Consider the following 24,005-nt stretch of genomic DNA (forward strand, 5'->3'; position numbering starts at 1 on the left):
ACATTCAATTAATTGTTTTATATTTGCAAGTTCAAATAAAAAACTGCACCTTTTCTTCAAAGTTTCATGTCTGAAAAGAACTAGTGTGCATATAATACTGTCTGGAGTGATGTACTGGAACTTGCTGAAGATTAAGTTGAATGTTAAGGTGTTCCAACAGATTTTGAGTACACCACAAATTCTGTTCAAAGTAATATTGGCTGTGTTCTTTCAAAAAGATATATTTCAAAAGGATATTTTTTTTCTATTTCCACCACATTATTTGGAGAAGAGCTTTGGAAATGGGCTTTCCTATAGAGTTAATTTAGTTAAGGAACTTATTTGCTTGGCTTTTTGGGATGAGAGGCCTATGCTTTGTATATATATATATATATATATATATATATATGAATGCTTGAAGCTTTTATTTCTTAAAGCTGTTTTACCATTCTTGATGTGTTTTGAAGAAATGTCTTTGTACAGAAAAGTCAAGAATTTTGTGACTAAAGGCTGTGGCCTCCTGGTTTCAAGCATCATTTTCCTTTTCCTGTTGGAGAGTTTCAGATTTAACTGCAAGGCATTTGCAGACATTTGCTATGTACTCAGAATAATATTGAATTGTGGCATAGAAGGTTTTGGTGTTTGACTGGGAGTTGTATGCTCAGTAATAGGGTTGTAATGAATGGTGTAATGAAGGAACAAAATTGCATTAATGACCTTTTAATACTGTTTGAGTGGTGGGTCGCATGTGATTTTACCAAGAAAGTCTCTGTTGCTGTAGGAAATACATTAATGTTTTGTTTTCCCTAACAGGGATCAGTATTTGTCACTAGACTGTTTGATTAATTTGTCTCATTCTTTCAGGATGTAACATAGCTGTGCTTTGCACTGAAAAAAAAACGTATGATGTAGCTGTGTTTTGGACAATTTGTGTTTGATGAGTGCAGAAGGGTAGTATGTACGCAGTTCAATGTGTTTGTGTTTAGTTCTGAATATTGTGTTCAGTAGTTCTTGTTCTGTATATGTTTATATATATATATATATATATATATATATATATATATATACACACACACACACACACACACACGATAGAAATAGTAAGTACTCCATATATGTCATATGTAATGTATATGGAATTAACTCAAGTAATCAGTGTGAGTGATAAACAGGGATGTATAAAGCACTGAGAATAAGTCCCCACATAATATGACTGTATAATTAGAAGTAGACATTTCAAGTGCACTAACAGATGCTGAGGCATGACTGAGCAGATGTATCACAGGTAGACTTGTAAGGCACTCACCTTTTGGGTTTAATCTTCACAACACCTACCTTGTGCAGGTCTATATTACCTGATCAAAAGACGTTTTCATCAAACACCTTTTCAACGACACATCAGCCAACTCCCAAAAATCCGAACGGACACATAGCGAATTTGTTTCCCCGGGGGGAAAAAAATTGCTTGACCAACCAAACAAACACTCAGACCCTACGAAGTGGGGGATTCACCCCTATGCTCCCCACACCCCCACTAACTAAATATACCAACTCCAAGATGGCACTACAGTGGAAAAAGGGGCAAACTCCAGATGACAGCCAATATATATGTATGTGTGTGTGTGTGTGTGTGTGTGTGTGTGTGTGTGTGTGTGTGTGTGTGTGTGTGTGTGTGTGTGTGTGTGTGTGTGTGTGTGTGCATGCGCGTCTGTGTATATATAAGTATATATATTATGTATCTTATATAATATCTATATATCTATGTACATCTAGGGAACTGATCATTTGACTAATTTCAGGCCCTGACCAGTTTGTACGTTACAATTACCAGGTAAAACAATGAAACACTATTAACAAATCCGTACAGTAACATCTATGAATCATTGTGACCACAGCATATTATTAGCAAAAGAAATCAAGAATAATGCAATAGGGAGAAGAGGTCAAACTGACATGGTAGAAATAAATGCATAAGAGCTATAAACATACAGTATATACAGGATTTGGTGGACATTGGGTAAGAGAACCATTGTGAAGAAAGGGTTAAACAGAGATGTTAAGTAATGTAGTTGGTGATTATCAGAGTGTGTATGTACCTTTAAGAACCATTCCAGTCAATGAGCATGTGCATACAAGTACTGAGCATGTGGAAGCAAGAGTTCCATTTTGTAGTGAGCAGCCGAGGTGTAAGCATGCATGTGTGTAGTAGTCAGTTAGTTCATTTAAGTTTAATGCTACCGTTCTCCATCCTGATGTGTTTGTATGTAACAAACTACTTAAATGAACACCCAGCCTTATCTTATTCAGTATACACAAGATGAGTGACATGGTGTCAGAATGGGATGCAGAGTAAAACTTCTTCAAGACAATGAAGTATGCGGCTGCAGTTGGAGGAATATATAGGAGTGAATCGTCCCTGCTCAAACGACTCGTAAGCAAGTCAGAAAGACAAACCCAGGTACTAAAACTCGCTTAAAAGATTTTTTACTCAATGAATATATAACAAAGCATTAAAAACGTTCAAAATTACTTTCTAGTTAAACTAAATGTTTGAAATTGCAATATATTATAAAAATACTCAAAATGCTTACAAAGTGCTTGAAATAACTTCCAAATCACATAAAATGTATAAAAAAAGGAAACAACCGTATTTTTCACTATGTACTCCTTTTTTGTATTAACTAAAGCTATTTGAGCACTATGTACTCCTTCTTTGTATTAACTAAAGCTATTTGAGCTATCCAGGGTGAGCAAAGTGTTTGCAAGTTTGTGCAGTATTACGGTCCAAATCGAAAGGGCTCATGCTTGCTTCCAACTGTAACACCAACCATAAACTAACATAATTAGCTGCATTAATAGTAATAACTTTATTATTAATTGTTGTAATTGTGGGGGAAATCATGAACCCAAAAGAGAAAAGTGCTTAGCAGTGCCACATATGAAAAAGTGGAATCATTTCAAAAGGTTTTATAAATCTAAAGGGGCACATTCTTTTATTACAAGAGAACAAAGAGGCAAGATGATCAACTAGAAAGATCAACCCTTCATTTTATGTTGATGGTGTGTTTGTGCTTGGTGAAACAGTCAATACAGTAGATTTGTGAGCAAAGACTGAAGTATTTTGTACTGTTCTGATTAATGGGAGACCTGTAGAGCTCAAGGTTGATACTGGTTCAAAGTACAAGATTATGTCAGCAGAAATGTTTGCCAGAGTATGAGCGGGTGAAAAGCTTGATCTGGCCAAGTGTGAGAAGCTTGTTGCTTTTGGTGGTCAAGAAATTCAAACCGAAGACTCAGTAGTTCTTTTATGTCACTCTGCTGGGAACAGCTATGACTTAGTAGTCAAAAGGCACATACAGTCATTGTTAGGCCTCAAAGACAGTTTGAAAATGGGACTGCTTTCATTTAATACATAGTCCACAATGTAAGTACGTGTAACAACGAAAATTTTCACCCAAACTATTTTTTCTGACTATGCTGATCTTTTCTAAGACAAGTTAGGCAAACTCCCAGTTGTGTACTCCTTGAAGTTAGACCCTGAAATAAGCACAGTCATCAACCAGCAAGGAAAGTTCCAATAGCCTTGCAGAACAGAGTAAGTTGAGCTAGACAGAATGGTGCACCTAGGTGCAATTTGTCCAGTAGAGAAACCAACTGAATGGGTATCCTCCATGGTTTTAGCTCATAAGAAAAGCTCAGTTGATATCAGAATATGTATTGATCCAAGAGATTTAAACAAAGCACTAAAATGACCTCATCAACCAATGTGTACAGTAGAACATGTTGCTGCTCTTATGCCAAATGCCATTGTTTTTTCTGTCTTGTATGCAAAAAATTAATTTTGGCAAATTTTGCTTGACCGAAAATCTTCATTGTTATCCATTTTCAGTGCACCATTTGGAAGGTACAGATTTTTGAGAATGTAATTTGGGATACATTCTGCCAGTAAAGTCTTTCAACGTGCAACAGAGCAAATTTTTTTCTGGCTATCCATGTGCTATTATAGTAGATGATATTCTTGTAGGAGGCAATGATGAAGTCGAACATGATAGAAACCTCAGGAAAGTTCTGGAACATGTTCATGAAATGAATCTTAAGCTGAATCCTCAGCAATTCAAATTCAGGCTACAAGAAGTTACTTATGTGGGTCATTTGTTTACTAGTTCAGGCTTACAACCAGATCCTGCCAAGCAATGTACAATTCTTGAGATGCCTGCTGCAGACAATGTCACTTCCTTACAACATTCTCTTGGCATGGTCAACTATTTGGGCAAGTTCATTCCAGACTTGAGCAAACTTTCAGCACCACTCAGAGAGCTGACACAAAGATGTAACTTGGTCCTGGTCAAAACAGTACCAAAGAGCATTTGATATCCTGAAACAGAGAATTGCCAGTCCACCCAATTTAAGATATTATGATGTTCACAAACCTGTAACACTTTCCTGTGATGCTTCGAAGTTTGGTCTTGGTACTGTCATTCTTAAAGCGGGTAGACCAGTATTCTTTACATCCAGTACCATAATCCAGACTGAGATTCAGTATGCTCAGATAGAGAAAGAGCTCTTGGCAATTGTGTTTGCATGTTCGAAGTTCTATGATTGTATTTATGTCTGACCTATTTAAATTTAGACAGACCGCCATCCTTTGGTCATTATTTTGAAAAAGCTTATGCACTCTGCTCCTCCAAGATTGCAATGTATGATGTTACTATTGCAAAAGTACAATTTTTACTTGGTCTGCACAAAAGGCAATCTTCTTTATCTTGATGATACTTTATCCAGATCATCCAGAAAAAGCATTGAACAGCATGAAAATAAGAAACCTGCTTTTGAAGTCATGGAAGTGAGAGATTTTTCTTCCAAACATCTTGATGAGCTTAGAACTCACACAGCTTCGGATCAAATTCTCCAAAAGTTCAACCGCTTTATCAGTCGATGATGGCCATCAAAGCAATCTTGTTTGCCACCAGATGTGCAGCAGTATTTTCCTTACAGAGATGAGATTTTGATGGAAGATGGTATCATCATGAAAGGTCCAAAAGTAATTGTTCCAAAATCCTTGCAACAAGAGTATATTAAAATCTTGCATCGTGGCCACCCATGAACTGATTCTACCAAAAGAAGGGTGAGAGGACTAGTATTTTGGCCTTCTATGTAAAAAGACATTGAGAAAAAACTTTTCATCTTGTTCTGTTTGTAATACTACTAAGCAGCATCAACAAAGAGAACCACTTCAGCTAAACCAGATTCCTAAATTACCTTGGTCAACAGTAGCTACAGATATTTTCAAATGGAATTGTCAACATTACTTGGTATTAGTAGACTCTTATTCATATTGGTTTGAGATTGACCTACTTCCTAATCTCACATCCAGTACTGTCATTGCTAAGTTGAAGAGACATTTTTCTGTACATGGCAGTCCGCACTAAGTAATTTCTGACAATTGTGTACAGTTTACAAGTAAGCAGTTCAAAAGATTTGCTGAAACATTCATGCTATGAGTAGTCCTGAGTACCCACAATCAAATGGCTTGGCAGAGTATGCAGCTCAAAGTGCAAAACAGCCGTTGGAAAAGTCTAAACATGACAATATTGATGTTTTTCTCAATTGGCTTAATCTCAGTAACATACCTCATGACAATCTTCTTGGTTCACCTGCTCAGAGGTTAATGTCAGGACAAACCAGAACCACACTGCCAATCAGTAAGAATTTGTTGGTTCCAAGTGCTAAGAACGACAAAGCAGTAAAAGCTCAACTCTTAAAGAACCGTTTGTCCCAAACGTCTTACTATGATAAAACCAGCAAACCTCTGAATTCATTAAAAGAAGGAGAGATAGTGAGGATGCAGACAGCAAAAGGATTTGATCGAATTGGACTTGTGAAACATTTGTTTGAAGAACCAAGATTTTGCGTCATTGAGTTGCAAGGCATGGAATTCAGGCGGAATCGGAAACATTTATTACTGGTGTCTGAGCCAGAATTGCAACATTTTGCTTGTAACAAAGACTCTCCTTCTCAGAGTGATTTTTTCAATGTTCCTGTTCCAGGGAACATTTCATCACTATAATGAATTCACAGAGAGACTCTCCTTTTGAATGCTGTTTACAACCCAGGTAGTTTTGTACCTAAGGAAGCTTACACTCATTCAGCAATTGGTTTGTAGGAACTTATGCATAAAAGTGGAGATTTTGTTGAGTAAAAATTAGAATAGAACTTTTTTTCATGTGCAATGAGCATGTTGGATAACAGGAAGGTTTAACTATTAGTCTATGTTCAGTGAGCTGATCCATGTCTTCCAGATCTGTATGCACAAACTGCAATAACTGACTTTGAAAAGGCATTAGAATGCAGATTAATTTACAATAGATAAACTTGTTGATTTATGACAAGATATGCTTAGTAAAGCCATGGGGGTGTCCATATAAGTATTTTTACTTATTTTTTACTTATTTTGCTGTTCTTTATATATGCAGGTCTGTTGTTGATTAGATTTACTTGCACTGACTGTTTAACTTGATTTTGAAACAGCATGTGTATGCAGACTCATTTGAAATAGACATATTTGCTGATTAGTCATAAGTTGTGCTAAGTGGAAGCCATGGAGGGGAGAATATTAATATTTTTTACAAACTTTGTTGTTTTTCATATGGAAAGGTTATAGAAATTTAAATAGAAATGACACAGTGATGCAGGCCTTATGTTTACATCTTGAAGGGGTTATTGAACAGCTTTGTATGTGTTCATTTTCTAGTTCTTATGATGGATGTCTGAGTGCTATTAATATGATTATGTCTTTGATAGTATGAGAACTGTGTTGTATTTAAACATACATGTATATTTTATTTAGGTACTTAATATGTTAATTTTACTAGCTTTTCAGCTTTGCATTATAGACTGAATATTTTATATTTGTTGTTTATGATGAATGTGGTATTTGGGATTTTGCAAGCTGGAGTATAGGTCAGGTGATTAGTATAACTGAACAGTCAGCTGATTGTTTTATATGTCATGTGACTAGTGCTAGTATTTTTATTGGTTTATGGAGACTTAAATACAAGTATTTTGAGATGTTATTTTATTGTATCTGAAAAAGTGTTGTGGAAGCAACATGAAAACGCTCATACATCATTAAACTCAAGTTATCTTTTAACTGCCATTTTTACCGCCTCTTTGGTTTTGCCTCTTGATTAAATTTTGTACCAGGAGTTGGTTTCATCCATTGATGTGGTGAGATTTTTGTGGTATGCTCATATGATTGTCATTGTTTATTTGCATTACCAACTAATTAAAGATGGAGAATATAGATCCAGTCAATGAGCACGTGCTTATAAGTACTGAGTACATGCAAGCAAGAGTGCCATTTTGTAGTGAGCAGCTGAGGTGCAAGCATGCATGTGGTTAGTAGTCAGTCAGCTAGTTCGTTAAAGTTTAATGTTACCGTTCTCCATCCTGATGTGTTTGCATTTAATAAACTACTTAAATGAACACCCAGTCTCATCATCTTGTTCATTATACACAAGATGAGTGACAGTTGGAGTTCAGGAATTTGCACTAGCTCTGGTACATGTATACATACATAGGTAGAGACATAGATGTGCATACATGTATATATTTTCATAATTTTTTTATGTACAGCACCAACATGACTAGAGTGCAACCCTTTTATGACTGACATTCAAAAGTTCAATCAAAAAAAGTGCAGTAGAAAGGAGACACATACTGCAACACTACAACAAAGAAAAAAAGCATGTTTTTTGCAGGGGGAACCTGTCCTCCTGCAGCTCCAACACCCCTGTTAATTATATCCATTAAGCCCAACTTTGCTGCATCATGGACAAAGGAGAACTCCACAAGATACTATAGATACATCCCCAAAATCACACTCCGATCATGTGTAATCTAAGCCTGACACCCTTATATAGTCATGCCATTTATATATCACACACAAATATTATTATTATTGTTACTTTTAAAATTTGAGTTTTAGCATTTGAGTTATGTACTTATGTCAGCAGCTTCAGCTACCTTCTGATGATGTACTTTGACTTTTTTCAGCTAGGAAATACGATGTGGAAGGTAACCTGTTTGAAATCATTACGTCAGATGAAGTTCATTATTACCTCCAAGCAGCTACATCAGCAGAACGTACAGAGTGGATCAAAGCTATTCAGATAGTTGCTAAGACTGGAAAGTAGATTCCACTACTAACAGCAAATTTCAGAACCGAATTTTCACTGAAAGCATAAATAGATATTTCTTATTTGTTACTTTTATTCATAAACCTTCATCTTTCACAGATTCACTAATTTACATGTAGGAACCGGATGACATTGTAAAGGCATGGTTAATAACTTCTATTTTATTTTATTTGCACTTTGAAACTTGTTGTTATTGTTGTTCTGATCAGAATTCTTATTAAAGTTTCTAAAGCCCCACAGGTAATGCAGTATCACTAAATCTGGTTGATTTTATTTTATTCTGCTACAAAATATCATATAAAATACATAGTATTAAACTCAGGGAGATGAAGCCCTGCCTGGGACCCAGATGACTGGGTAATGACCAATGACTTGGGCTCTGGAGGAGCTGATCTGAGATAAGGTTGTCACCTTTTCAAATGCCCAAAGTGGGACAGTTTTTGTAGAAATGTGAGATTTTGCAGGACAAAACAAACCCACAGCCAGTGTAAGGACAGAACTTCACATTTTTGCCAAACTAAAAACTTATTTTTGTAGCATTTGAGTTGCTTATGCTATTTTGTATAATATTTCTGTGTTCTAGGTACAAACTAACTGTTTTATGCAACTATTAAAGAAAACTTAAGAAATATATTTTGCCTTAAAATCTCAGGGCATTTGCCATTTTTTTAGGTTTTTCCACAGGACACAACTGACCAAAGTGGAACTGTCCCTCGCAAAGAGGGACAGATGGTAACCCTAACTGAGAAGATGGAGATAAGAGTAAGCAGCCAGTGTTGGTTCACCCACTGTGGGGGAAGGGTAGTGATACAAATCACTGCAGTGTTGGCACCTACATATCCACAAGTCAAGCTTCACTCAAGCAACCCATACACATGACCTCAACCTAGCTCTGCAATTTCATGTCCATAGGGTACATACCTCTCAACTGTCCAGATTTTCACAGAATGTCCAGAATTTTGCCTCACATTATTGGTCTGTTCCTCATAAAATTTGTGATTTTCTGGCAAATTACTAGAATGATCTGAGGAATGAAGTCACTTAATAATGATGTACATTTGAGTTTAAGACTTCATATCCTTCAGAAGAATTCGTGTTAAGACAAATCCTTTTATTCTAGCAACTTTCTAAGCTTAGAAGAGCAATATTTAAAATCTGTCCCTATTTCTGAGCCTTTGTATCCCCATTCTGCCAAGCTTTGTCCAGATTTTTTGCACTAAGAGGTTGAGAGGTATGATGCAGTAGCCATCGTGTAGCCATGTCATGGAATATAGTAGAGGTTTACTAGGAAAGAAATTGCAAACCTCTACATCTGCGAGTGAACAGATTAGCCACTGGTGATGAAGTTATGGCATAAATGCCTGCCCTGACTGCTGAGATGAAAGCCCCTACATGACTAGCTCTTGCCTTGGTAAAAAGGTTGGAGTGAGTACTCACACTGCTGGCTAGATTATCAACAAGCAAACAGTAGAGAAAATAATTAAGGTAAGCATATTTTTGAGAAGTGTGGTGAAGGAAGTTGAATAATACAATTAAGAAAAGGCGATTGTAATATTGTATCGCAAAGGTGGAGTGGGGAGGGGGCTGACCTGCCTCATCATCACATCTACACAGTGACAGACCAACTATTCAATACAATATTGTGCTCTCTTAGAGCAAAAAACTTGCTTGGCATGTGAAAATATTTGTTTATAATGAGGCGCTTGTTGCACACAGATTCACTGATGTTTTTCTGGAAGATGAAGTGAGCGTTAGATTGGAGAAACCACTGGCTTACAAGAAGCTTTGATTGCATTCTACACGGTAATCTGTTTTCAAAATGAGGCCTTCCTTGAATGGCTCAAAATGTACATGAATGGGCTAGCAACAATGTTACTAAAAGAGGTAGGGGTTGGTTTTCAGTGAAGGGAATGTGCTGAGTAGTATGTTTTGAGTAGCATGCATTATGATTCAGTTTTTGGTGTAATTCTTTGTAACAGACTGTAAGAAATATGTTGCAAGTTGTTGGCAAGCCAGAGCAATTTTTGAAAGTGGGAATAACTGGTACAATTATCCAAGTGGGAATGGAAGTGTTAGCTACTTTTTTGTGTAAAAATACATATGTACACCTGGAAAAGGTAAGTGTAGTTGCCAGTTACAAATCAGGCTTCTAGAGGTAACTGAGAAGAAAAGCATCTTGGAGCATTCTCTACTAGTATCCTAAAAGTATTGCTGTCGCTGGGACAGACGAGTATGGAAGGGTAAACAGGTAATGAGTTACGTCATTTGAGCTGTAACTTCTTAGTAAAGTACTGCCATACTTCTACAGTATTTAGTTCTTACATTTCCTGTAGCATGTCTTTAAGAGTATTTTGAGAACTTATGAATTCCACACCACGAGGAGTAGAGGGACAACTCAAAGAGGTGTAGACATTTATCAGTCTGAATGACACATGGTCTAAGACACCTTCCATGTGATATAAACTGAAAAGAGTTGAATAGTGTTATATGTACAATGAAAAAGGATGATTACCTTTGAATATATTAAATGAGACCATCAAGGTGAAGGCAGAAAAAAATGCTGAAAGCTGTAAAGAAAAGGTGCCCATAGCTAGAACATATTGAGGGACAGTATAAAGAGTTATGTGAGGAATGTTGCAGTAGAAAGGGACTTTGATGACTGGAATGGACTTCAAAAGGATAATGATTTCAGCTGTGTCATCAAAGGCATACCTGCTGGTATGGGGCAAGTTGAAAAAAGTGAAACCCCACCTTAAAAGAACTGCAGTCATCATTATAAGTGCTCAAGGTTAAGTAGACTGGAGAGGTGTGGATCCTTTTCTGGCATCACACGATATAACTAAACTGTCTAGTGATATCAGAGAATGGGTTTTTACAGGTGGAGACAATCATGTAGTTGTAAACAATGAAGAGGCACTTGCCAGAGCAAAAAAAATTTATATATATATATGTGTGTGTGTGTGTGTGTGTGTGTGTGTGTGTATATATAAACTGTAAGAATACAAATCTACAGTGCTTTGAGCTTAGCAAACCAAATTATTCACAAATTAGTTTATGTGTACTGCTACAAGGCAAAAGTAGTCAGTGGATTGGATTAGGTTTTGGGCCATTCATGTAATGCATGTATGTTCACAGATCATTATAACTATGTTCTTTCTTACAGCCTAGGATTTATACAGGCACTGCATGTGATGCAAGTACCAGAGTATGTGCAACCTCCAAAGCTGTTGTGTACCAGACTGCACCAGTTGTAGGTGTTAACCAGCTCATTCAGTCACCCTATCCCCACTGTCACAGACTGCCTTTGTTAGTCTACTGCACCGTGACTTATCTTAAGAATCATTTGGCACACAATGATAAATACCACTGTGGAGTGAATTCTGAGCTGCAGTGTGTTTTTCTGCTTCCATCTTCTTTTTAGATGAAGTCTGTGCTCGCAAGTCCTTAATAAGCAAATCAGAAGATAAGCAATTGGGTTTCACTGAATAAAATAAAAGATAAACTGGGTTTAGCCCCAGTTGCCACTCTACCATTCTGTTTTCAGGTCTTCTCATTTGTTAAAGCGTATCAGTACCCAGTGTTTTTTACATCATAACCAGCACTAGCAGTTACTCATGTTGCTTTGAACTAATATGTAAAAAACTGATACAACCATTTGACCATAATTCTCTATAATGAAAAAATGGCCACAGAGTCCAGATTATATTTTAAAAATGTGTATTGCAACCTGTCAGATGCAAACACCAAAGTCTGAGGAGTGTTTTTGTCTATTAGTATAGAATTCTTCAGATCTAAATTAACGTCATTAATTCTAATTCTATTTACACTTTTTAAAGCACATCTGTGGCATACAGGATGGGTTTAGGGTGATGGTACTGAGTGAAATGGGTAAGAGGATCTAAGTTAACAGTATTAATAGTATTAATTATAGCAGTTATACTTTTAAATCACATTTATTCCATACAGGATGGGCATGGGGGGTGAACTGGGTGAGATGACATGGACAGACACAAACTATGGCTGATTATTGAAGCTAACAAGGGCTGTTAATGGATGGGCCATTGGGTCTGTGTCATACAGTGGGAACCCTCAGTTGAAAGGAAGTTCAAAGACAACCTCTTCCCACCCAGTTCTCCAATCACCACCCCCAACCTCAATACTATATGAAATAAATATGTTAAAAAAGTATAAATGATGCTAGAATTAATACAATTAATGTAGATCTGAATAAGTCTATACTAATATGTGAAAGCACTGTTCATTCTTTGGTATTGTCTTGCATCCATAGTTAAATAGTTTTGTCCATTTTGTTATATATTAGTTTCAACAAATGTGAGTAATTACTCACTCCAGGTGTTGTTGTTCTTACTAATCTGACACCAGAGTGGTTACTTAGGTTTTCAGCAGTGAACACTATTCACTTAGATGGCCATAGGCTACTAGTAATACATTTGCATGGTGTTGTTGTTAATGAATATTTTATGAGAGAGTTATATATTTAATTTATTTATTTAACATTTGTTTACTGGGAAGGTCAAACTTGAAACAAAGCCAATTTTCAGTGGTGGCCCAGGGAGAAATTCTCCAGATGCATGTCTTTGCAATGTGGGAGGAAACCAGAGCACCCAGAGAAAACAAACACGGATGCAGGGAGGACATGCAGACTCCACACAGAAGGCATGCCAGCCGAGAATCAAACCGGAGAACCTCTTGCTGTGAGGTGAGAATGCAACCGCTGCACCACTGCACCATCCAATTATAAAATAATTATTAAATCATTAAGCAAAGCTTCCTCACTGCAGAAATTAATGAAAGACTATGTGCATGCATGACTGAATGAATGAATGCATGTATGAGTGAAATTCTGAGTTATTAGTTAGGCCACTTGTCTTGAAGGAGTGATGACTGTTGGAATCATAGAAAATACTTTATTTTACCCCTGGCAAGCCACACAATACAGTCTAAATACCAACTGCCTAAATATCTGCTGTATACTTCTGCTGCATGCATAACAGAAACAGTCTCCCAAAAAAACTGAAGTAAGTCTACTCTGCACAGTGCAAAGGTACTTGGAGATGGGCAGTGTTGCTCGTCAAGTCAGGATAAAATAGACGAGCCTTCGTGGGTTCTGTTCAGGCAGCTTTATTATGTACAATCACATCAGTATTAAGGCTTAAAAACTTTAACTTGAATAAACTTATAAACAAACTAGCTATTACACTTATACATGGTCACTCTCTGGCTGCACTCTCATAATGGCGCTGAAGCTAGAACGTGCTTGCTATTTATATGCACATGCTGTCCTTGAAACACTTTTTAAAGGTACAACACACACTATTCTACATCCTCCCGCTTTGAGAAATGAGTCATGCAATATTGATGACATTAATTAGCATGCAATCAATACAAATAATTATTTGTCATGCAATTATACAGAACTAAATATATATAGACAATTATGTCCAGGTTGCTGTGTATTTCACACTAGGTCTGGAAATATGACCAAATTGTGTGACATAGAAATTGGAATTAGGACTAGCAACTGGGACTGTCTCTGCTAAATGTTCAATTTTGGGGACAGCAGAAACATCATCAAGATCAGAAGTACAAGGTAAGACATGTTCTGCAACAGGAACATTGTCTGGATTGCTCTGAGATCTAGAGTCTGTATCACAGGAACAATGCGATATCAATTCCGATACAGGAAGAAGATGTCTGCGATTTCTCCTGTACTCCACACCCTCAGATTCTATGAAGTAGGATCTTGGCTTGGTACATATACCTGTATATCCTCACTGTCTTTCCCTCTTTCAATGGTCGAAGAAATCTGCTCGATTTATCATAACTGGAGTTCTGGAAAGAATGCTTTCTAAATAGTTGAGCTCTAATTGTCCTGTTACTCTTAGCTGTAGGCCTCAACAAGCTAGAACTAATAGGCAATGTTGTTCTGGCTCACCTAGACAGAAGTCTCCAAGCAGGTGAGCCAAGTATATCATCACAGAGTAGGTTTCTAAGATTACGTAAATTCAAAAAAAGACATTGGAATTATCACGCTTTGATTTATCCATCAATTGCTTTGCACTCTGTACTGCACTTTCAGCTAGTCCATTTGACTGTGGATACTGTGGACTACAGGTAACATGTACAAAGTTCCATTCTTTTGCAAATTTCTGAAACAACTGACTGGTAAATTGGGTACCATTGTCAGAAATAACTTTGTGTAGGCTACCATGGACTGACAAATGATGATTCGACTTAGTAGTAACAGCAGTGGAAGTTAGATTAGTTAGTAAATCAATCTTAAACCAGTTTGAATAACAGTCTACCAACACTAAGTAATGGTGTTGACCAAGGTAGTTCTGGAACTTGATTTAGCTGAAGTAGTTCTTTTGCAAATGAGGTTTAGTACTATTGCATACCGAACAAGAAGAAAATACTCTATCAATGTCTTTTGCTAGAGAAGGCCAAAATACTATTATTCTCTACCTTCTTTTGGTAGATTCAGAATCTGGGTGACTACGACGCAAAATCTGGATATATTCATGTGGTAAGGAAGCAAGGGACAACAATTTTAGGACCTTTGAAAATAATGCCATCTTCCATTAACATCTCATCTCTGTAAGGAAAATAAGTTTGCACTTCAGATGGTACACTAGATCGCTTTGACCACCATCCAACATTAATGTAGTGGTTGAACTTTTGCAAAATTGGATCAGTCTTTCTATCATCTCTCAACTCATCAAGTCTCGTGGCAGTAAAAGTATGCACTCTTCCCACCCAGTTCTCCAATCACCACCCCCAACCTCAATACTATATGAAATAAATATGTTAAAAAAGTATAAATGATGCTAGAATTAATACAATTAATGTAGATCTGAATAAGTCTATACTAATATGTGAAAGCACTGTTCATTCTTTGGTATTGTCTTGCATCCATAGTTAAATAGTTTTGTCCATTTTGTTATATATTAGTTTCAACAAATGTGAGTAATTACTCACTCCAGGTGTTGTTGTTCTTACTAATCTGACACCAGAGTGGTTACTTAGGTTTTCAGCAGTGAACACTATTCACTTAGATGGCCATAGGCTACTAGTAATACATTTGCATGGTGTTGTTGTTAATGAATATTTTATGAGAGAGTTATATATTTAATTTATTTATTTAACATTTGTTTACTGGGAAGGTCAAACTTGAAACAAAGCCAATTTTCAGTGGTGGCCCAGGGAGAAATTCTCCAGATGCATGTCTTTGCAATGTGGGAGGAAACCAGAGCACCCAGAGAAAACAAACACGGATGCAGGGAGGACATGCAGACTCCACACAGAAGGCATGCCAGCCGAGAATCAAACCGGAGAACCTCTTGCTGTGAGGTGAGAATGCAACCGCTGCACCACTGCACCATCCAATTATAAAATAATTATTAAATCATTAAGCAAAGCTTCCTCACTGCAGAAATTAATGAAAGACTATGTGCATGCATGACTGAATGAATGAATGCATGTATGAGTGAAATTCTGAGTTATTAGTTAGGCCACTTGTCTTGAAGGAGTGATGACTGTTGGAATCATAGAAAATACTTTATTTTACCCCTGGCAAGCCACACAATACAGTCTAAATACCAACTGCCTAAATATCTGCTGTATACTTCTGCTGCATGCATAACAGAAACAGTCTCCCAAAAAAACTGAAGTAAGTCTACTCTGCACAGTGCAAAGGTACTTGGAGATGGGCAGTGTCGCTCGTCAAGTCAGGATAAAATAGACAAGCCTTCGTGGGTTCTGTTCAGGCAGCTTTATTATGTACAAACACATCAGTATTAAGGCTTAATAACTTTAACTTGAATAAACTTATAAACAAACTAGGTATTACACTTATACATGGTCACTCTCTGGCTGCACTCTCATAATGGAACTGAAGCGAGCACGTGCTTGCTGTGTATATGCACATGCTGTCCTTGAAACACTTTCTAAAGGTACAACACACACTATTCTACATCCTCCCGCTTTGAGAAATGAGTCATGCAATATTGATGACATTAATTAGCATGCAATCAATACAAATAATTATTTGTCATGCAATTATACAGAACTAAATATATATAGACAATTATGTCCAGGTTGCTGTGTATTTCACACTAGGTCTGGAAATATGACCAAATTGTGTGACATAGAAATTGGAATTAGGACTAGCAACTGGGACTGTCTCTGCTAAATGTTCAATTTTGGGGACAGCAGAAACATCATCAAGATCAGAAGTACAAGGTAAGACATGTTCTGCAACAGGAACATTGTCTGGATTGCTCTGAGATCTAGAGTCTGTATCACAGGAACAATGTTGCGATATCAATTCCGATACAGGAAGAAGATGTCTGCGATTTCTCCTGTACTCCACACCCTCAGATTCTATGAAGTAGGATCTTGGCTTGGTACATATACCTGTATATCCTCACTGTCTTTCCCTCTTTCAATGGTCGAAGAAATCTGCTCGATTTATCATAACTGGAGTTCTGGAAAGAATGCTTTCTAAATAGTTGAGCTCTAATTGTCCTGTTACTCTTAGCTGTAGGCCTCAACAAGCTAGAACTAATAGGCAATGTTGTTCTGGCTCACCTAGACAGAAGTCTCCAAGCAGGTGAGCCAAGTATATCATCACAGAGTAGGTTTCTAAGATTACGTAAATTCAAAAAAAGACATTGGAATTATCACGCTTTGATTTATCCATCAATTGCTTTGCACTCTGTACTGTACTTTCAGCTAGTCCATTTGACTGTGGATACTGTGGACTACAGGTAACATGTACAAAGTTCCATTCTTTTGCAAATTTCTGAAACAACTGACTGGTAAATTGGGTACCATTGTCAGAAATAACTTTGTGTAGGCTACCATGGACTGACAAATGATGATTCGACTTAGTAGTAACAGCAGTGGAAGTTAGATTAGTTAGTAAATCAATCTTAAACCAGTTTGAATAACAGTCTACCAACACTAAGTAATGGTGTTGACCAAGGTAGTTCAGGAACTTGATTTAGCTGAAGTAGTTCTTTTTGCAAATGAGGTTTAGTACTATTGCATACCGAACAAGAAGAAAATACTCTATCAATGTCTTTTGCTAGAGAAGGCCAAAATACTGTTATTCTCGACCTTCTTTTGGTAGATTCAGAATCTGGGTGACTATGATGCAAAATCTGGATATATTCATGTGGTAAGGAAGCAAGGGACAACAATTTTAGGACCTTTGAAAATAATGCCATCTTCCATTAACATCTCATCTCTGTAAGGAAAATAAGTTTGCACTTCAGATGGTACACTAGATTGCTTTGACCACCATCCAACATTAATGTAGTGGTTGAACTTTTGCAAAATTGGATCAGTCTTTCTATCATCTCTCAACTCATCAAGTCTCGTGGCAGTAAAATTATGCACTTCTGTGACATCAAACTCAAAATTCTCTGCATAAAGCTGTTCCTTTGTATTTCTGGATGATCTGGATAAGAGACCAGCCAGATGAAGAAGTTTGCCTTTTGTATAGACCATTTTGAAGTTGTATTTTTGCAATTTGAGCACCATTCTTTGTAATCTCACTGGAGTGGAATGCATAGCCTTCTTTAAAATAGTAACTAGAGGTTGGTGATCAGTTTCAATCTGAATAGCTCAGCCATAGATATAATCATGAAACTTTGAACGTGCAAATACTATTGCCAAAAGTTTTCTCTCAATTTGAGCATATTAGAGAAAGAGAACTCAGAAGATCACCACGGTAGTAAAAAATGATTAATTACAGACAAGCGCTTTCACATAGTTAACCTATGCTTCCTCAAGTCTCTAATACAACTTAGCATATCGGTACACAATTTATACAAGTTAAAACTATTAAAAAATCAATCAGTTAACAGAGTTAAAGCACATGGGGGAGGGCAACTAACTCCAGTTTAATGCACGCATAGTTACTCAAACCAGGATATATGTCTGCCTGCAATCTTAAAATCCACTTAAGTTCTGCCCTTTCCACTTGGTTATTACGATTACCTCCCCTTTTGTCAAGAGAAACTAATTGTAAGACTTTATAACCAAAACTATGTGTGGGAAATTCCATTAAATGTCTGGCTAAAGCATTGTTTATTTTTATTTTTTATGTCATACATATACTGATTAACCCTATCTCTAAGCCTTTTTTGGGTCTTTTTGGGGTTTTACCTACAAAAATTGTGAATATTTGTGAAATATGTGAAATATGTAAAAATTGTTTCACATTCATGAGACTCATTGAAATCTTAAAACAGGACCATCTGGTTCTGGATAAGATGCAGTTTGTTTTTGTACCCTAATTTGGATAAAATGAAAGAAACTATACATCTCATTCAAAAAATCTGAACTTATGCTGTGCTGATGAGGTCATAAGAAGGCCAAAATGTGCATGTCCATAGCTAGTGGCATTTGGCTTTGTTGGCCTGATTCTATCCATAAAGACTTAAAAAGGAAAAAGTCATGGACATTCAGAAACCATATAGCTGAAACACTTTATGTCCTTAAGGGGTCATTTGTATATATCCGATAGGCATCTATTACAGAAGGTTTAAGGTAACATACAGTGAAAACTCTAGCTTGGCTATGTTTTTCTTGTAGTTTTTACTAACTGGTTTATCTGTGTGACCTTTTTACTTTTTGGATTAATTTACTTACTGTCGACCTCTGTCCATCAGAGGCATGGGGGACAGTCTGGGGTGAAACTGTGATTTCCCATCCTGTGAAAGTTTCTTTTGAACAGGATCAGGGATGAACTCTGCTTCTCATAGACGGGGAACTTATTCCATACCACGGGTATTCTTTGAGACACATATCAGTCCTTCCAGCAGTATCTATTTATGTCGCAGACAAAGTTTAGCTCCTTGGATCTAGTGTTTCTGGTGCTGTTTGTCTTGCAGGTGTTCAGGAGATCAATGAGAACTGGATCTGAGGATGCTTTATATGCTAGTCATTGATCACCTCTCAGTAACCTGTAGGAGACTGAGTAATGGAATTGATCCTCAAGGTGATCTGTGTAGGACAGGGTATTCATACACTGGATTCTGCTAGTGAGGAACCTTTGAGGGTGTTCTAATGCTTGCAAGTGCCTGGTTAGGTACATGCCAAAGGAGGAATTGTACTCAATGATGGGTCTGATAAGGGCTGAGTAGAGAGGTACTATTACTTCCTTGGACCTGGAAGTCAATACACTTGTTTATGAGTTGGGTGACAAAATTATTTTCTTACTATCTTTGCTACATGTTGCTTCAATGTCAGATTACTGTCTACATATAGCCCTCTATCTTCCTGGATCTGTAACTATTGGGTCAACTCTTAGGGGTGTTTTATCAATGAAGTAATTAGCTTGGGTGGACAATTTTCCAAAGGACACTATAATGCATTTCTTTGCATTGAGTTTTAATCTGTGGGTTTTGCAGTAGTTGTTTGTATTAAACCCTCTTGTAGGATGTTGGTGTCGTTAGGGGGGATCTATGATAGCTCACACTTTACAGACATCTGCAGACTTGGTGAGCCAGAGGCTTTTGACATTAACCTTTACTTCCAAGAAGTAGATGCCAAACAGGAGAGAGCCCAACACAGAGCCCTGGGGTACTCCTCTGGTGATTGATCTCTTGGTAGAGATGGTCTCACTGATCCTGATTATTTGGTCCTAGCTGTGAGCCAGCTTACAATCCAGTGAGTTATGTAGGGATTTATGCCTAGTTCTGAGAGTTTGTCAACAATACCTGAGTGGGGTATTATATTGAATGCCTTGACCAGATCAAGGTAGACAGTATGCACCATTTTCCCCTCATCTTTAGCCATGGTGACCCTCTCTAAGAAGTCTACCAGATTAAGTAGGCAAGACCTTCCCTTAAAGCCAAACTGGGATGAGTCCAGTGTCTGTAGGTTACCAATGCCCGTGTTGATTGTTTCCATTATAATTTGTTCTGTCGCTTTGCATATTTAGACTTGTTAGACTGATGAGTCTGTAGTTCTTAGGGTCAGTTGATGGTCCACCCTGATCAAGAGGGATGAGTGTTGCAGCCCTCCATTCACCTGGCACATAACCTGTTTTGAGGCCATAGTGGAAGAGTGCCTCAAGCGGTCCTGCTAGGTCATGCTTTAGGCTATTTAGGAGGCAACTGGGGACATACCTCTCAAGTGTCTAGATATTTGCCTCGTATTTTGGGTCTATTCCTCATAAAATTTGTGGCTTTCTGGATTTTTATGGCAAATCAGTAAGGATTGAATTCACTAAATAATATCAGGCATTTGCGTTTCACATTTCATATCCTTCATAAAATGCATGGTAACAAGACCTTTTACTCTAGTGACTTTTTAATTTTATAAGAGCAGTATTTAAAATGTGGCCCTGTTCTTGGAGCTTTGTCCCCCCCCCACCATTATTTTTGTCTTTGTTCAGATTTTTTGTGTTAAGAGGTTAAGAGCTATGACCGGGGATATTGTTGGGGCCCATTGCTTTTGGCCTGAGCAAGAACCTCCAGGACCTGATCCCTGTTGAGTTACAGGGGGATATGCTAGAAGGGATTTCAAAGGGGGGTAGTGGGGAGAGAGTTGGGGGTGAAGTAAGAGCTAAATTTTTCAGCCAGTACATTTGCTATATCACCCAGGTAAGTGAAGGTTGTGCCACTTGCACCAGGTCTGCACACTGCTGAGTATTACCTTTAAGGTTCCTGAAATAGCTGAAGAAGGCCTTGTGATTGTCCTTAGCCTGAGAGGCTATCCTGACCTAATAATTGGCCCTGTTGGACTTTATTATACCTCTTAGTTTCATGTTTAGTTGAATTAGATACCTCTTGTCTCTGTGATAATTGCTCTTTCTGATTTTGACCCCGAGTTTTTTTCTTTTGTTATATAGCTTGTTAACATAAGGATTCCACCAGTGTAGTCTGTTTTTGGTGTTAGATCTGGTCTTATGTCTGGTAGATATAGCAGCCTCAATGCAGCCATTTACATATTTGTACAAAGTCTCTGTAAGTAATTCTGTATCGGTAGCTGTGTTCTCAGGGTTTGGGGAAGATGTGAATTTTGACAAACCGTTACTTAATAGAATGTAGTTTGCTTTAGTACAGTTCCTAACTGTTATGGGTTTAGTTGGGCTTTCTCGGTAGTGCCTAACTGTTATGGGTTTAGTTGGGCTTTCTCAGTAGTTCCTAACTGTTATAGGTTTAGTTGGTCTCTCTCTGTAGTTCCTAACTATTATGGGTTTAGCTACGCTTTCTTGGTCATTCCTCTTATGGGTTTAGTTGGGCTTTCTCAGTAGCTCCTCTTGCAGGTTTAGTTGGGCTTTCTCGGTAGTTCCTAACTGTTACAGGTTTAGTGGGCTTTCTCTGTAGTTCCTAACTGTTATGGGTTTAGTTGGGCTTTCTCAATAGTTCCTAACTGTTATGGGTGTAATTGGGCTTTCTCGGTATTACATTGGAGACAACTTTGAGGTCCAACTTCAACAATGAGATCATGACATGGGGGGGCATTGGTCTCCCATGTTGGTGAGTACTAGATCCAATATGTTTGATCTTCTGGCTGGAGAGTGCACTATCTGGTCCAGGGTGTTCATGTTGATAAGTCCAGGAAATATTGTGCCTGTGAGTTAGAGGCAGTGTACATTTCCCAGTCTATAGAGGGATAATTAAAGTTTCCCAAGAAAAGGGTATTTGGTTGGATGGTAAACATCTCAATTAGGCCTAGATAAGAGGTGTGAATTTCATGGATCATACAGGGTGACCTGTAGATGGCCAGGATATGGTAGGGAACCTTGTCTATGTAGACTTGGACATGGAAGAACTCCAGAGCATCATCCTGTTTAACCAACCTAGAGTTGTCTTTGCTGCTAATGTAGCTCAAGACACCTCCCCCTTTATTCCCTGTCTGTGCTGCTGGTGGTCTAAATGTGTGAAAAGCACTGTAGCCTTACACTGATAGTGTCCTTTCTGTGGGTTTAAAACAGGTCTTGGTAACATTACATCAGTGTAACGCCTCCAGGTGCATCTGCAGTTAACTCCTATTGATGCCTCTAGACGTCCAATATTGCTTGTTCATAGTTGCATCAATATTTCCAAAACCATGCTATGTACAAGGTTTTAAGATTTCATCTTAAAGTTTATACAATGACAAACTTAACTGCATTAATATTTGACCTCTGTTTGTAGTAGGTTAAGTTTTTGCTTGCCTTATGGGCTTTGTTCTTGGAGGATCATTGGGTGTAGGCTGTATGGTGTTAGATGTTGCATTTCTTGCATGCTTCAGTGATTGCTGAGGGTAGGTGTTGCAGTTTGATGGCTTAGGAGGTCAATGAGGTTTGGAGAGGTTTCTTTTAAGTGCCTCAGCATAAGAAGTTCTATGTGTGTAGGGAGCAGTATGTGTAAAGGATGCAGTACATGTTCTTGACAACCTTGATTGTAAGTGAGATTTTTGCCTCCAAGGAAGTTCTGTGTACATCTCTTGCATACTTTATTAGTTTCTTTAAGAATTAAAAGGTTGTCTGAGTACATGAGACAATTGCTATGTTGTCTCAGGATGCAAATATCAAGCAAGCTGACCACAAAGGCATTAGGAAATTGTGAATTCGTGTTGACAGGACTTGTATTAGAGTTGCTCGTGTATGGTTTAGGGTCTTGGCTTTACAGGGGTCACCTGAGTAGTGTCTAGAGCAAAGGCTAGATGTTAGATAGTGCTATGATCTTAGTGCTGTTTGACACTAACTAGCTGCCCTAAGCTTAACTCCATACAAAGCCATTCTGTGATATGGGTGAAAGTCCTAAGAACTAGCTTTATAGGTTTGCTACTCTACAGGGTACTGCTAACCCCCAATGTTCAGTGAACAGCTCCAAGAAAATATGCCTAACTTGTAGCAGATAGAGAAAAGCTGAAAACTAACACCCGTGCCTTCCAGCCAATAAATGACTACATTTTAAGCTCCCTGTAGTGCCTTCCAAAGAACAAGTAAACACTTTCTGCCACAAAATGGATGATCCTGGAATTTCCTAATGCAAAAGCACAGCAAAAGTAGCTTTCAAGTGCACATTAACACCAGACAAAGTTTCTAAAAAGCCCTCTGGCTGATGAAACAAACTTATGTTAAGCCTCCCTATGTGTTTCCCCAACTTTGACTAACCAGGCTACTTTACTACACCCACTAGATTAGCAGTCTCTGTCTTAATGTAAAAACACACTTTGGTTCGCCAAAAGTGAAAAGATACCAACTACCTACAACAAGTAATTGTTCCTTTAAGCCCTCGTGTATGTTTCCCAACTCGGACAGACCAGACTACCTGTCTACTCTCACTAGAATTGCAACTCCAGCCTTCTTAATATAAAAAAAAAAACACTTTAGATAGCCAAAAGTAAAAAAGTATCCAAAACAAATCAAATTACTATCTACAACAAATAATTCTCACTTTAAGCCTCCCTGTGTTTTTTCCAATTCAGATTGACCAGGCTACTTTACTACTGCCACTGGAATAGCAGTCCCTGTCTTCTTAATGTAAAACCACACTTTGGCTAGCCAAAAGTGAAAAGGTACCAACTACTGTGGTTAACCTGTATAAAGGTTCATCTTGTGGCCATTTCAGCATATCTGCCCATAGGTTCATAGGTGTGTACTAGGCTAATGACCCTGAAGCCTTTACAAGCTTAGCCCATAGAAGTGCCCTGGCATTGTGCCATCCGACGTTAGTTCCCAGTGCCTCTATCAAATAGAGCCACTGGAGTGATCCCCGGGGTGAACAATCTACTTCCCATCCACTCATCAAGATTTCTCTTGAAGAGGGCCAGTAAGGTGCTCTGCTTGACATGTATGGG

At 37.8% G+C, this 24,005-nt stretch overlaps 1 protein-coding gene across 1 annotated transcript in view; it reads left to right on the forward strand.

Annotated features, from left to right (window-relative positions):
• PLEK (pleckstrin) overlaps nt 1-8,416 on the forward strand; it is a 743,287-nt gene extending 734,871 nt beyond the window's left edge. Inside the window, exon 9 of the mRNA XM_044055991.1 lies at nt 8,035-8,416. Within this exon, the coding sequence (XP_043911926.1) occupies nt 8,035-8,174 (140 nt within the window). The 3' untranslated portion in view covers nt 8,175-8,416. The remainder of the gene's footprint in view (nt 1-8,034) is intronic.
• The last annotated feature ends 15,589 nt before the right edge of the window (nt 8,417-24,005 follow it).

The sequence above is a fragment of the Protopterus annectens genome, chromosome 1.part2 (genome assembly GCF_019279795.1).
Source record: "Protopterus annectens isolate FY-2018-M chromosome 1.part2, PAN1.0, whole genome shotgun sequence".
NCBI classification, from domain to species: domain Eukaryota; kingdom Metazoa; phylum Chordata; order Ceratodontiformes; family Protopteridae; genus Protopterus; species Protopterus annectens.